The following is a 15,767-nucleotide window of genomic DNA, read 5'->3' as shown; positions in this document are numbered from 1 at the left end:
ACGCATTAACACTCCACTAACACACCCTTTGGCTTTATTTAGGACCAATAGAGAATCATAAAAACTGTAGGCAAAGGCCCTAAAGGTTTTTCTGTCCGACCTTCAACATGAAGCAGATTACTCCTGTTCAATACACAACTCTAAAACCAAGACAATGTCTCAAACTGGAGTTTTTATTCTTTACAGCTGCTGTTTTTGTGGGTTTCCTTTTTGCGGCCTTTGCTGTCTGGACCACATTTGGAAGCGAGCCGCCTTTTTAAATTGTAGACTTGCTGTTTTGAACACAGTTTTAATGGGTCCTTTTGAGTTGGGGGATTTCTTGTAATGAAATGCGGTTTGTCTAAACAGGATATTTTGGTTGTCATGTTTGTATGCCTGCTGATTTCTGTTTTTTATTTTCACAACTGCCTGCCCTAACCATCCAATAAGGGTTTCTGGGATCCCGACTGTGAGGCTGCACCTAGTTACTCCTCGTGTTTCCTGTCTGATCTATCAAGACAGCCAATAAATAAAAGATGTAATGGACTGAGGTCTCGGAGCTGCAGGTGCAGCGGCTCCACGTGCGAACATATGAGAGCCAAAGTCGGATCTAAAAGCTACGACGCAGTGAAGTGAGACAGCGGCCAGACCTGTTAACGCTCTTGTTGTGTTGCGGCACTATTATGCTATGCAGTCATAAGCAAGTTAAGGTATTTATTGCGACCAATAATGACTTGCAGATTGGAGGAATGTGCCAAAGTTCTTTCACCAGGCGTCTGTGTGTAAAGTAATCCTGGCTTACAGTGGAGAGGTTCGGCTGGAACACGCTCAGTCACGGCTGTTCCCTCTGTGTGAGCTGGCTCATTTGGCACCAAGCCCGTCCACAAACAGCAAACACATCTGCTGCTCTCACATGGACAACCAGGTCGGACGCAGGATACAAAGCAGAAATGTGTCTTTGACTGCATCTTTCCAGACTACAATAATAAGACATCGGAAACAACAACATCATGTAAAAATCAGACACATATCACTGATTTGTACACACTCTTTCCACTAATAGTATCCGTTAAAATCAATTAGTAACAGAAAAAGGATGAAAAAAACGATTTAATTAAACTATAATTTTATGTTTTGAAATCTGAATGAAATGCACTCTGTTTTTTTAGTTGAATTACATTTTCTTTCATTCCTTGTGTTATGCCCAGTTGTGTCTCCCCCTCATTGGGGGAGGTAACAAGGGAAGTTTGTCTGTGGTTTTCCAATGTGGCACATTTAGTCACTCAGTAATTGTGATTATTTTGAGTGTAAAACACATAATGTTCCACACACTTAACAACAAGAGGGCTACTGAAAGAAAACAATAAGAACAATGTAGATTATTTGCTTTCAGGTTAAGATAAAACATTTTGTGAGTTTCTAATTTAATAAAATGGCTTTAAAGAGAGCTCAAGCTTCCTTCAAGTGATCTTGTGTTTCACCTCCCCTTATTATTAATTTGTTTTTAAGTTCTTAATTAGTTTATGTCCTTTAATGACTTAACTCTTACCATTTAGTTTATTTTTCTTCGATTCCCTTTATTATAATGCATTTATATCCTTCCTCCTTTCCCTCCTTTGTCTCCTCTGTCTCTCTGACAGCTTGTGAAAAGAATGTGCAGAAGGTGTGTGCTAACTCGTCGGAAGAAAACCTCCAGCCCTTCAAGGAGAAGATGGCCGGATTTGTCTCTGCTGGTGAGTCAAAATGTTTTATCTGTGGCAAAACTGCACACACGAAAACAAAGTATGGAAACACAAATTATTTGCTAGTTATAAATATGTATTTTTTTTCCCCCTTCCATTATTTTACTAAATTCACAGAAAAGTTAACAGCAAAAACATAAGTTGAGATAAGATAAGATGGACCTTTATTAATCCCTGTGGGGAAATTCAGGATTTTAAGCGGCACCAGGGTGAGAGCAAAAATCAGGACGGTACAGATTCACACAAGAATAATACAATTAAATATTAAAATATAAATGATATACAGGTTATTAACTGTTAAAACAAGAAATGAATTAAATGAAATGAACATATATACATATTGAGTCTGGATTGTTAAATATATTTACATGTATCATTAGCAAACCGTGCAGATTTTATGTACATCTCGACAATGACACTTAGGCACCAAAAGATTATCTCTTTTTCAAAAAGAGAGAAATTATTGATTGATATGTTAACTATTTATTTAATCCCGAATTAGGTGATAGACTCAGTTTTGTGTTTATAAAGAGAAAGCGTCTTTGCCAAATCTCTCCATGCACACATTCTTACTCAGTCCTGCTCATAAGATAAATTGTCTCATGTTAAGTTGTAAAGGACCCTGAAAGAAATGGTCAGTGTCTTCAAAGATGGAGGTTAGGAACTAGTCGTTAAACCGTGCTTACAGAGCAGAAAAAACCCATCTTCACCTTTTTTTTAAAAAGAGAAAGATGTAATTATGTTTTTTTCCATGTCAGACTGATGGTCAGATCTGCCTCTCAGAGCATGTGTGTGTGTTCTGCTGGGAGAGGGCGTCTCGGTGCGCTGTAAGACGGCATGAGGACAGTCTACAGGCCTGTAGAAGGGATCACATTGCCTCTAACATGGTTCTCATGTACTCTCTGCTGCCATAAAGCTGGCAGGGCACCTCTGGCCGCGGCCTTGTAAAGACTGGCTGGCCTCAGTGGATCAGGGCTGGGGACCACCGGGACAGGGGCAGAGCTTCCCCCGGGACACACTGATCATCCCCCTGTGTGTCCGCTTTCTGATCCACACGCTAGTCTTCTGAGCATTTATTATAGTTGTAGTAACTGCCACCCTAAATATCCTTACCTTGTTTCTTCTATTGCCGAAATCACAAACTGCAAGTTGGGCTGAAATGCACAGGAAAATAAATCCCTTTCAACTTTTAATACTTTCTGCAGGAGAAAATCAACAATGTAAGAATTCAAAGTGCTTTTTTTGGTTGATTATTGAAGGTTTCTGTGTGCATTATACACCCATATGCTGCTCCACTTTTGCTTCACCTAAGCTGCTTATACACGAACCCTCCGCTGTGTCCGAGATCTCTTAGTTTACCTCAGATGGCTCCTTTTCTTTCTTCTGCTGTCACATCTTGATTCAGATGTGTAAATAAATAGCTCAATGCATGACAGTTTTATGATAAGCACTTTAAACCAGTAGGAAATTAAGGTGCTTTGGATTAACATGGAGGCTTAAAACTAAGGGAAGATATTTCAAAACGTGGGCAAAAAATACCCGAAACTCAGCAATAAACCAGCAATGCCTGTTAATGTAGTCGGGCGGCTGGTTTATATTAACCTTCTTTAGGAGGGCCTGTATTTAATACACTTTGCTGCTGCCTCCGTCCCCAGTAGAACATATCTTGGCCTTAATGCCAGTATTCCTGACTTCTTCTCCAACTTGGGGCATGCTGACTGCTATCAACTGTAGGGATAAGTACCTCATACAACCCCACTTAAAAAAATCTGAAGCAATACACTCACTCCATCATTAAAGAGCCAGATGAGGTACCTCCCAAAGAGATTGAGCAGTATGTTTACGGTGCAGAGTGAACATTTGTGGAGAGTCCATGTTTATTGTAAAGTTCCTGATTGTTTGTTATTTCATAGCGAACCAATTTGTTTTAATGGAAATGTGCCATGACATTGTTCTAGTTAGTGTATCCCCCTTAACAACTTGTGAGTAGCGCTTAAGCCTCACCTTTGGCCATTATTTACAGAAACCACTGCGGTTGCCACTGGCTACAAAGCGGCATTGATTTGCAAAGGCACATCTTGAACATAAACTCTCCAGTGGGATACTTGTAAACCTCGCTTTCATAAACAGAATTCCGCGAGCCGTTGCCTGTGCGTTGGGAGGAGCGGGTTGTAATCATTGTTCGTGATGAATCCATGACTTCAAAAGGCAAAACAAAGCAACAGCTCCTCACATCAAAGAGCGGCTGAGGCTCTAAACTCTGACTCATCAGTGATCGAATACATTTCTCACCCAGGTAAACGCTCAGGAGGCTGATGCCAGATGCATGTGTTTGACACATGATTTGAACATATTGAAATGAACTGTTAAGGGAAACTTCTTCCTTTTTAAACAAGACAAAAGTGTAGAAGCGAATCAAGACTTGAGACTTGTTTGACTGAGTAGTGCTGACCCATAACCCCGCCTGTTGAGAAGCTCACAGCAGGGACTGCAGGTGAACCCAAACGCCCCGCTCTACCTCTTAAACTTGGCTGTGTGATCTCTACCAGGTCTAACACGGGATACTTCTGAAATCCGGTGATCCATACTTTATCTCTTAAGGGTATTCCTGTGCTCGCCCTCTCCCTGCTTTGAGCCAAGTTCCCTCTACCAACAACATGTATTTGTTCTCTATTTTCAGAACTATTCTCCAAGTAAAAAGAAAAAACTGCCCGTGGCGATTTCATCATCTAATCAAGCCCCTTTTTCCTTTCCCTTTTTTAATAGGAGCTCTTTGAAACCTTTGGGGATACTCTTAGCGGCATTTTTTGATGTTGTAAACAAGGCCATGACTAATCGAAAACAAATTCCTGCTTTTATTCTTAGCTTTATGTAAGTCTCCTTTCGCCGGGCCTCTTAGGGAATACATGTGTATCATCACATCCGTGTACTTTTTATTTGTTGTCAGTGAGTCAGACCCCAATAACCAAGATTCCACTTACGTAGACTGCGTAGAATTTGCACATGACAACTGTCTGAGGAAGCTGTTTTTGATGAAGACGTGAATGTGTGTTTAAGTAGAGGTGATGTGGGGAAACAGAGAGGGATGCTGAGGATTTCCACCAAGCATCCCTCTAACACTGCTTTCCATCTCTTTGTCCTCTAGCTGCTAGGTATAGCCGCGGTTTGGAAAAGTGTGTCAGAGTTTTAAAGCCCTAATTTATTGTCCCTCTCAGCATGCACATCTCATAACTTTCTAGTTAGCGACTACTGGTTTCATGTTTACACAGGGAGCGGTGGAAGAGAGACTTCACTCTCTCTCTCCCTGGGCCGCTCTCTCTCTCTCTCTCTCTCTCTCTCCTCTCTCTCTCTCTCTCTCTCTCTCTCTCTCTCCCCTGGGCCGCTCTCGCTCTCTCTCTCTCTCTCTCTCTCTCTCTCTCTCTCTCTCTCCCTGGGCCGCTCTCTCTCTCTCTCCCTCTCCCTCCCTCAGCCTCTCGGCTCCAGTGCCACCTCTGCACAGTCGCACCAGAGGGGTACCTCAGGCGCCAGCCTGACCCCCACTGAGACTAACACCATTGGTCACGGCCCCCCCCCTTCTTCTATCCCAGACATGGCCACAACTTTCATTCATTAGGTTTACCTCAGCCCCCTTACTCACATACATGTAAAAAAAAAGAAGAGTGAAAGTAAAAGAGGTAGTTGGTCAGAGGCTTAAGCTCACCTTCTCCCAAAAGACCCCCAAACCTGCCTTTGAACAATTTTTTGGAGACTTCCCCCTCTTAAATCTTCAAGTAGGAAAGGTCCCCCATCATTGTAAAAAGGATGAATCTGGAAAAATGCAATAAATCTGAGATCACAGGCACTCTCTGGCCCTAGATAAATTCTTGCACCTCGGCCTGGCCCGCCGCACACATCTGCCTTTTATTTAGACACTTTTACATGGCAGGAGTCCACAGGAGCCTCCAGTTCCCAAGCCTCTCTGCTCAACCCTGCGCCCCTGCTTTCGGCTCTGCTTAGAATATGCACATGTATGTGGACGCACACACGCAGAACAGACCACGGCCCCCCCCGCCCCGAGCCCAGGCGTCACAGGCTCACACTCTCATGCGTCAACGCACAGAAGCACGTCAAACTTTACAATGTGCTTAACTGTCACTTGGATAACACGCTTGCCGTGTCACTGACATCTCAACCCAGAGCCCCTTTCTTCTTCTTTTCTTCCTCATTGACAACTTTAGGGATGGCTAATGAACACAGCGCCCCCCTCTGGAACCACCAGTGTTCCTGGGATCAGTTCTTATTGGCTATCAGAGGAAAACCATGTTCATCCATAGCACCAAAACCCCTATTATCTTCTCCTTAATACATCCTAATCCTAATTCAATATTTTCTCTCCTTTTTACAGCTCAAACGGAGCATTCAGCTGAGGAGGAAAGTCTGGATTTGGCGCAAAGAAGGTAGGTCACTGACTAAAACAGCCACAAGCTGATATACATTTAAAGTTAGGAATGAAACATTATGTTTGGATGCAAAAACAAATGGGATTTCGTCAAGTGTGGTGAAATGCAAACATCACGTGGCAACTATTTAGCATGCTTCACAGAGATAACATATCTGGTTTCTGATAGCACTAATGTTTACTCGTATATCAGCGTACAGATATTAGCAGCAGCTGATAAGGTTTACTGAGATCAAGTAGGTTTAAAGTATCGTGTTTAGAAATGTTAAAACTGCAAACCAACTTTGATTAAACAGGGATTGTTGAAGCAGTTTATTTTGCATAATTAGGCACCTGTATTTTAACTATGCATACATTATAGGCTTTTTATAATTGGTGTTAAGTACCAAATAAACATGCTTACCAGAGACAGCAACCTCTATCATTACACATGCATATTGTATGTTCAGTCTGAACCCAGTGCTTCCTCCCCATGCAGTTCCTATCATTCTTATCTGCCATGTTTTGTGCAGAAGACTCCAAAGAGTTCGCTGGGAGATTTATAGGCGAAAGACACACTGGCAGTCTCTGAGCTCACAAAAATCATATCTGGAACATTTCATATTGGAAGAAGATGGTGGAGCAGACAAACAAAGCAACTAGATTATTTTGGCCTTGTTTGGATAGAGAGCAGGATTGTTTGCTTTATATCGCAACGCTTCCAAAATAAATCATGAAACACATAAAGGAGAAAGTGTGAGGCGCCGGACGCAGGGAAAATGGAAACTGTAAACAATTAGGGGGTTGATTGCTTTGGACAAAACTATAACTCAGCAAACCGTTCTGTTTCATGTTGCCATTTTTAAGCCGTGTGTGTGTGTGTGTGTGTGTGTGTGTGTGTGTGTGTGTGTGTGTGTGTGTGTGTGTGTGTGTGTGTGTGTGTGTGTGTGTGTGTGTGTGTGTGTGTGTGTGTAGTGTGTGTGTGTGTGTGTGTGTGTGTGTGTGTGTGTGTGTGTGTGTGTGTAGTGTGTGTGTGTGTGTGTGTGTGTGTGTGTGTGTGTGTGTGTGTGTGTGTGTGTGTGTGTGTGTGTGTGTGTGTGTGTGTGTGTGTCGCCAGCTGACAGCACCTTTTGCCTTTAATGAAGTTTGTCTTTAATTTCATCTAAAGAGGGTGCTGTTAGGTAGAGCAGGAGGGAGGGGGGGCTATTTCTCAGGTTCCCACAGAGCCACCTCGTAAAAGTGACACGCTGTTGATGAATACGGGCGTCAGCGGGCTCACCGGGCCCTGGGTGGGCTCTCACATCTGCGCTGGATGAGGGATCCTCACAGTGGCCGCTCCATTATGGTGTTAATAAAGGAAATAGACAACACGTCCTCAGTGCTACCTAATACCTCTGTATCATGAGGAGTCAGTGAGTTTAGACGGCTGCCAGTGAAAGTAAGCCACCAGTGAGAGGGACTGGGCAAATGAATCAGCATCAGGAGGGTACCTCAAAGTATGGCTGTCTACAGCAAGAATGCAACTACCAATTATTTCATTATTGATCATAGAAAAATAATGAATAAAAATGGCATTTTGATTATCCATTTTTTTTTTTTGGCTTTATAAACAAATGTTACCATCAATGACCATTTGAGATATATTGATACAGTGACAATTTTTTTAACCTTTTTTAACTGTAACCTTTTTTCAAGTTACCCCTGTTATCAAAACTCATATAGCCAACAGTATCAAACGTACAGTATATAGTCCCTATCTTTGTTTCAACCATGCTAGAAGTGTGGCAATATGGAGCTCAGACCACTACATTAGTACACACATGAACATCTAAAACTGTTGGACTATTACTATGAATTGGTGTGACATTTTGTAAACATATCTATGTTTCCCAATGGGTGAAATGTAATACATTTGACGATCTTGTGCCATTATTAGGTCAACATTTAAATCTGCCCAGTACTTTCCTATACTGTATAAAAAAATACCTGCAAGATGAATGACTAGCTAATTTTAGCACGCTAACATGCTAAACTAAGATGTAAAAATGGTAAACACACCTGCTATACGTCAGCATGTTAGCATCGTCATTAGCAGCATGTTTTCATGTAAGCGTTAGCATTAAGCTAAAAGCACTACTGTTTATGAACTTACAGATCTGATAGCAGGGCTCTTTAGCCATGCTCTTTTTTTTCCATTATGTTATTGTGGTGGAAATTCCACACTTAATCACATTCTGGTAAGAAAAGAACAAATATACAAGCTTAAACCAAAGTCGTGTTATTTAATAAAGAGCTCTAGCATTTAACAGAATCAATCATATTTCCAGCTGGAAAGGACAGAGGTCCTGCACTAGTAGATAGTACCAGGATCTGAGCCCGTTACACAGAAAAGCAATGTCATACAGATGAGACACAGGAAGGAAGGCAATCCACATTACAGTCCTAACTCAATCAATCAATGTTTATTTATATAGCCCAATATCACAAATGTTACATTTGTCTCAGTGGACTTCACAGTTTGTACAGAATATCAGTATGACAATACGACACCCTCTGTCCTTAGACCCTCACATCGTACAAGGAAAAACTTCCAGAGAGAACCCACAGTTTAAAGGGAAAAATGGGAGAAACCTCAGGGAGAGCAACAGAGGAGGGATCCCTCTCCCAGGACGGACAGACGTGCAATAGATGCCGTGTGTAAATTGAAAAGATAATACATTTACAATATAGGTAGTCCAAATGTTTGGAAATGCATGTGTGTATAATAGGAAGATGAATCCACGAGGATATCCTTCCAGGACTTATGATCCAGGACCACAGCCACGACTCAAGATCCAGGGCTCGCGATCCAGGACACAGGACCGCAGGATCATCCATGACTTCGGATCCCGGCGTATATAGACACCAAAAAGAAAGACATTTGGGGAAGTTGGGTGGGGGGGGCAGACAGAAGTGCAGCATGTTAATTACAAGCGCTAAACATCCATATGATAATTGCCTGACAATAGTCAGGGTGACACCCTTCTGTCTGGCAACATTTTGTAGCCAGGAGACCTACATACATATTGAATAACTGTAAATCCCCATCATAATTATTAAAATTCCCAAAAAGTTAATCATGTTCAATTGTATTATATAAAAATAATATTAAATTATGGTGCAGCATTACCAGTCCAAAATATCTTTAAACTTGGTGTAATTGTGTGTACAGCGTGGTACGAAGTAAATTAATTTAGATGTAATTCTAATGAGACATTCTTGTAAAAAATGTGGATTTGGCCAATCCATAGTGAGTTACGATGCCTTTCCTCCCAACATGCAGTTCTAATTTGCCTGCTTGATGTTTGGGTTCACGGAGGTTTTCTGGTTCTGTCCTCAGTTCCGTCTCATTAAGCTTCCTTCTCCCACATCATGCTCAATTTCATTTGGCCCAACGGCCTCTTCCACAGCCACCAGGCAGTCATGGTTTCATAGACGCCAGCTCGTAAGTTATTCTACTGCGTTTCTGACGATGGCACAAAGCGGCTTAGTGCTTCTGCTGGATCAGCCAACACAGAGTTTACTTCTGTAATCGTTTTACTGGGGAAACAATGGAATGCAGAGTTGCCTGTCCAAATATTTCCCTGATTCTCACGGCTGCTCATGGTTTTGTAATGGGTCTTTTTTTTTTATAGCTGTCAGTGAGGAATGCCGGCTGTGGGTGCTGCAGTAAACCCTCTCACGGCAATGGCATCATAGCATGGATTTCAGAAGTGTGTGTGTGCAAGTTTAATTGTTCCGCGCTCGCAAATGAACAAAGGCCTGATTTTGTTTATGTTTGGTAGGTATACTCGTGTTTGTGAGTGTGGTTGCATCTGTTTTGAGTGAAGCCCTTGTGTATCTGCCTCTTGCGTATGCTTGAGAGGGTAGAAGGGAAAAGGCGCTGTTGCTTGATTTGTGAACGCTCTGACATGATGACCCAGGGTCATGTCGGAGAAGAGACTGTGTTCATGATGCCAAAGCAGACCTGGCTACAACAAAGCTACCTAGGAAGAAAAGTCTGTTTGGTCAATCTAAACATCCCAGAGACTCTGATTTCTTTCTGTAGCATACAAGATGATCTACTGTGCTTTTTTGAGCATCCAAGCAAAATGACGCATCACTGGGAAATGGGAAGCAGAAGCCACATTTTTCATCGTCTGGGCAGCATATTGTACCTTTTCCCTCCGCATGAACGTGTCTTAGATTAGCGTCGCAAAAAGCCACCTAGCATCTGGAGGTCAGAGCCCATCTGGGTGTCAATGAGACCGGGAGCATCCCTTGAATCATAGCCGCCTTTTATCAACCCCTTTGACAGGCATGGCAAGAAAATGTATTTTATGTTTGGGTTGGGGAGGGAATCTGAAGCAGCCAGCTGCTTTTCATGCCTTGTGTGTACTGATGGGAGCTTTGCGAAGAGTTCAGATTTGGTTACAATTGAATTAGGCTGAGGAGCTGGTCTGCAACTGTGCTACAGTCCCTGTGAACAGAAAACAGAAAATGTGTTTATTCACACAGATCTGATGTTTTTGTGAGCTCGTATCATATTGACATCTTTGATAGACAAGTATGTCCCAAGAGCTGTGAAGAGCAGCAGTCTGTTCTTGGCTGTCTCCCTATCCTCTGGCAGTGTTCCCCTGCAGGCTGTGGAGGTCAATGTGATAATGGAGCCGCCGCTACTGCCTCTCCCCAGTGGCCCAGCAGGGTGGAGACTCTCCTCCAGCTCTGTTTCTCGCCTCTCTGTCTGACTCCACATCCATCTTTTTCTATGCGCTGTGCCTAAAATTGACCCTTCTTACCCTCCATTTGTCTGTGTTTGTTGGACTTAAACCCCTTAGTTTCCTCTTTTAAACATAATCCCTGGCACATTTATGTCCGAGATTATTCTGTAAGTGTATGTGTGTGATAAAGATGACACTGTTCTGTTTTCCCAATGCAGTTTCCAGGACACAGTGAGCTACTTTGGGGTGAAGCCAAAGTCCGGAGAGAAAGACGTGGCCCCGAATTTAGTTTTTATGCTTTGGTACGAGTTTTGCAACGACTTCAAGAACGCCTGGACACGACAAAACAAGAACATCTCCAAGGAGAAGTGAGTTGGAAATGTTTTTTTGTTTCAAGTCACATGATTACATGTACTTACATTCCTCAGAGTTATCACAGATTCTTCAAACTTTAAACATTAAGCCTGTGTTACAAATGCATGATGGGAAATGTAGGATCTGGTGAAAAGAGACAGAAGAAATGTTTACCCTCTAACTGAACCTTTCTTTGGTCCTGTCACATTTTACTCACTGTTGCAAGTCCTGTTAGAAATAGGGTGACCTTAAAAATGGCTTTTGTGCAGTACAAAACAAATTATGACAGCATTTTTTTTAACACGGTTTCAACTTTGTGGAATCGCTTTAATCATCTATAAATGTTTTTTAAAATGTTATCTATATATGCAATATTTTTTCTAGTGGCCACAAGTGTTAGCAATAATTGAGAAAAAGAAATTGAGGCTCCACATACTTAACATACTGAACTATTTCCATTTTTATTACCGCTATTTACAACCTCTCTTGTCCTCTCCTCTCTGCTGCGTAAACAGCCAGTTCAGTCCAGTTGAAATAACTGTTGGTCTCAGGTGACTCATTCCTGGCTTCCCAGTTGCGTTTAGAAGCGCAGCATTTAATGTATTTTGATTTGCAGGATCTGGTTAGTGCAAATCGTTTATTAATTGTATACATTTAAATCAAATAAAGGGGTTTTAATGTAACATCACATTTAAAGCTTGGTGTGAAACATCTAGTTTTTCTATCAGTGGATTGACCTCTCTGCAGAACACACCCTTACCAAACTGAGGCTGAACCATCTCATCCTCGCGTCGGACTCCTTGCCTCTGTCAGCTTCAGATGGGTGCTTAACGACCTCTACACATCACACCAAATTAGCACTAATTGTACAGGGCGATGTGCAGATTCTGAATCACAGCAGAGAGGAAGGCCATCAAACTGGAGGAGCTGAGGCCTCGACCCTCACCCTGAAGAACGGGGGCCTGAATTTATGATGTTTCCTCTGACCTGAGGCTTCAAGTCGGGTTGGAGGTGGGGGGGGGCATTCCAACCAAAGGACAGCAGACCCTCCTTGCAGCCGCCTAGCTTTACTATAGCAAGTGTTATGGGGGAACTGATAAACACTGTAATGATGCTGGACATGCAGCCCAAAGGGCAGGAGTGAAGCTTTTCATTACTGCATGCTCTTTCAGGGTTTTGAGTATCATGTAGTGATGGCTCCATGGCTCTGTCAGATCATGACTCTTACCTTTGGTGTCCTCCAGGAGATTCTGTCTAAACCGAGCGGTATCTTTGAGATGGAGATTTCTCAGGCCCGCCCTGTGCTCTCTCTTAATTGTTTACTAGGTAATCGTGTCTCTCATTACTCACAGCTGATCATGCTTATGTACAATTAACTTTATTTTAAATACTGTTGCACACTCGTAAAAGCCAAGTGTTTTTTAAAGGCTGCCTCATTATCTCATCAACCCACTGTCATTCTGTACTCCTACTGGCTTACGGGGCTTTCGCTGACCGCAAACTCGTGTGTGTGTGTGTGTGTGTGTGTGTGTGTGTGTGTGTGTGTGTGTGTGTGTGTGTGTGTGTGTGTTGTGTGGTGTGTGTGTGTGTGTGTGTGTGTGTGTGTGTGTGTGTGTGTGTGTGTGTGTGTGTGTGTGTGTGTGTGTGTGTGTGTGTGTGGTGTGTGGTGTGTGTGTGTGTGTGTGTGTGTGTGTGTGTGTGTGTGTGTGGTGTGTGTGTGTGTGTGTGTGTGTGTGTGTGTGTGTGTGTGTGTGTGTGTGTGTGTGTGTGTGTGTGTGTGTGTGTGTGTGTGTGTGTGTGTGTGGTGTGTGTGTGTGTGTGTGTGTGTGTGTGTGTGTTGTGTGTGTGTGGTGTGTGTGTGGTGTGTGTGTGTGTGTGTGTGTGTGGTGTGTGTGTGTGTGTGTGTGGGGGGGGGGGTGTGTGGGGGGTAGGGAGATACTTAAATGTCTTGCTCTTACTTACAACTTCACAAGGACACAGTGATGAAAGGGTCCAGCATGTGTAATGTTTTCCAAGTTACACACACTTTCAGGGCTTTTTTTCGAAGCTTTCAGTGTGTGCACAGAGTTTTAAAGGTTCTGTAAATGTAAAGTCAAGGACTTTCTTTTTCCCCATAGGTTAAAGGAAGCTCAGGAAAACATCAAGAAGATCACAGCGGAGAAGAGAGTGGAAACCAAGAAGATCAATGCCAACAGTCTGGTGAGAATTGATCTACATACAGCACAGAGATGGAATTTCCTGAGAGCTGCTCTTACTTGTGTCCACGATGAAGTACATACTGAATATTGTTTGTGGTTCTTGCCAACAGAAAGAGAGGCTGCGGCAGAAGGAGGCTGGCGTGTCTTCCAGCTGAGTGAAATCACAGCAGAAGAAGAAACGAGGAGTGGTAGGAGAAGATCATAGATCAGAAGGCCTCATTGTGTGTGTTTTCCACCTGCCTCAACAACAGCGGTCTGCTCTTCACTCTCTCTACAGACTCACAAAAAAACCTCGCCGGACAACTACTGCGGTTCTCTGTTTACTAACACCCACACATCCCCACCCTACCCTCCGATGCATGGCTGCCACAGCCCAAGTGATGAGAGTCTTAAAGGCCAAAGATCAATCTCATTCCTCCGGCAGGGCACGACCTCCGAGTGCCCAGCTTGTGAAAGGTCTCAAGGGGTCAGTGGGATTCACAGCTGATGCATCCAAGAGGTTCCTTCTGGATCTACAAGAGCTGAGAAACCATTTGTTTCTGACGTAAGAGAGCAGAGTGATAACGCTGCTACATTTTTCAAAGACGGTGCACATATGGCTGCCCGAAAAGGAAAATCCCCATTGACAAACTAGAAATCTGTGTCTGGAAGCGGTAAAAAACGCTAGTGTTCCTAGCTTTTCATTCCCCATGGCTCATTAAAAGTCTTAGTAAATATGTCATGTTGTAGAATCTGCAGGGCCCGTGCAGCAGGAGGATGATGAATGATCCGCGCCAGGCTTCATGAGCAGATTAAGACATGTTGTGTATAAATGTGTGTGCACACAAATTGTAGAGGTTTCACTGTTTCGTGTAGCACTACACCAGACTGACATCTCCTTGGTGGGGCCCTCAAACACACACAGAGGTACTTCAAAACATCAGAAGAAAACAAAACATTTTGCCGTTCACCCACTCATCACAGATATTAAATATAAATTGTTAGTCCTTCATTGTTAGTCACCTTTAAGCACTTTACTGCTTGCTGTAGCTGTATGTTGTAGCTCGCTATTAGCTACACTCCCCTGGTTATGCTAACTGCGTGCATTTTTCAGATGTCCTGCACTTTTTTTGCACCTCTTTTCCTATGCAAGGGTACGCTTTCCTTGTTAGAAGTTTTATGAATTTTACGGCTTTATGATTTAAACGTGTTCGATTAATTTTTTTTCTGAGAAAGTCTAGGCAAGTGTATGTTTTGTTATCTGAAATGTAAGATGTAACCACACTCCTGTGTCATTCAAGAAAAGTCTATTTATGTAAGGAAAGATGTATTTTCTGCCAAAAGGCATCAGCGTTGGTCCCTTCGAGGCTGTATTTGTATGAGTTGTCATTGGCTGAAAAGCTGCATGGTTAAATCAGAAGAAAGATATATTTTCACATGGATGTTGTGCCCGAGATGTTGAATGTCGGTGGAGATTTGCCTTTTCTCTTTAGTTTTGGAGAGATGAGGATTGTATTTTTGGGTATTGAGAACATTTTAGTACATCACCTAAAGCCATGCGAGTTGCTATATTTCAGACAGACTTCTATTATCAGAGAATCCATAAAATTGCACCTTGAATTACTATTTGTAAGTCTTTCACCTGTGCCATTTATTTTGTAAAAAGATAGATATTTCATGAAATGCTATGTTTAAAAAGAAAAAGCTGATACTGACAAAGGAACTGCTGTAGCCTCTACTGTATGTATGTAACCCTCAGTAGCTCCCATGTAGGTGCTCTGTAATTTTATGGAATTGTTTTAAATTTCGAGATTAAAGTACTGGATGCCAACAACAAACTGGACCAACTTCTCTAAATGTTCTTCTGTCGACACTTCATTAGGCCCACAGTGCACCAAGCAGATGTGAAATTAATGTGAGAAACCTGCGTCATCAAAGAGAATCTGATGATTCATAATTCAGCCAGGCTGTGAGTCAAAATAAAGTTATTCAATCACGCCGCAGATTTAGACTGTGAAACATGTTCCGGTAAGACTCCTAAACTAAAGTGATACATTGTTTACTCGAGGTTAATTCGTTTTCAGTCATTTACAGTCATTTCAAAAACTACATTTGTAATGTAAGAATTGCATTATATTCATCCAACAAGGATCAATAAATCACCAAGAGATTCTAATAAACAAACTGTTGATTATTGACTGTTTTAGCTCTGACTACACCTGTGGCACATCCAGCTCATGCCAATGTTTTATTTAAACACCAAAAACCTCCTAAAGATTAAGGGTTTGGACCATGTATAATAATGGTTGTATTCAAAATGGATGTCTGAAGAATAATGGATTATCTAAATACCAAAAGC

At 42.3% G+C, this 15,767-nt stretch overlaps 1 protein-coding gene across 1 annotated transcript in view; it reads left to right on the top strand.

Moving 5' to 3' along the window:
- Nucleotides 1-15,251, top strand: part of LOC117549915 (formin-like) — a 39,533-nt gene extending 24,282 nt beyond the window's left edge. The window contains exons 13-17 of the mRNA XM_034222059.1: nucleotides 1,620-1,712; nucleotides 6,106-6,157; nucleotides 11,096-11,245; nucleotides 13,349-13,430; nucleotides 13,540-15,251. Coding sequence (XP_034077950.1) covers nucleotides 1,620-1,712; nucleotides 6,106-6,157; nucleotides 11,096-11,245; nucleotides 13,349-13,430; nucleotides 13,540-13,584 — 422 coding nt within the window. The 3' untranslated portion in view covers nucleotides 13,585-15,251. The remainder of the gene's footprint in view (nucleotides 1-1,619; nucleotides 1,713-6,105; nucleotides 6,158-11,095; nucleotides 11,246-13,348; nucleotides 13,431-13,539) is intronic.
- Nucleotides 15,252-15,767: the final 516 nt, after the last annotated feature.

This window comes from Gymnodraco acuticeps, unplaced genomic scaffold (genome assembly GCF_902827175.1).
Source record: "Gymnodraco acuticeps unplaced genomic scaffold, fGymAcu1.1, whole genome shotgun sequence".
Taxonomy (NCBI): domain Eukaryota; kingdom Metazoa; phylum Chordata; class Actinopteri; order Perciformes; family Bathydraconidae; genus Gymnodraco; species Gymnodraco acuticeps.
This window is presented reverse-complemented; position numbering and strand designations above follow the sequence as displayed.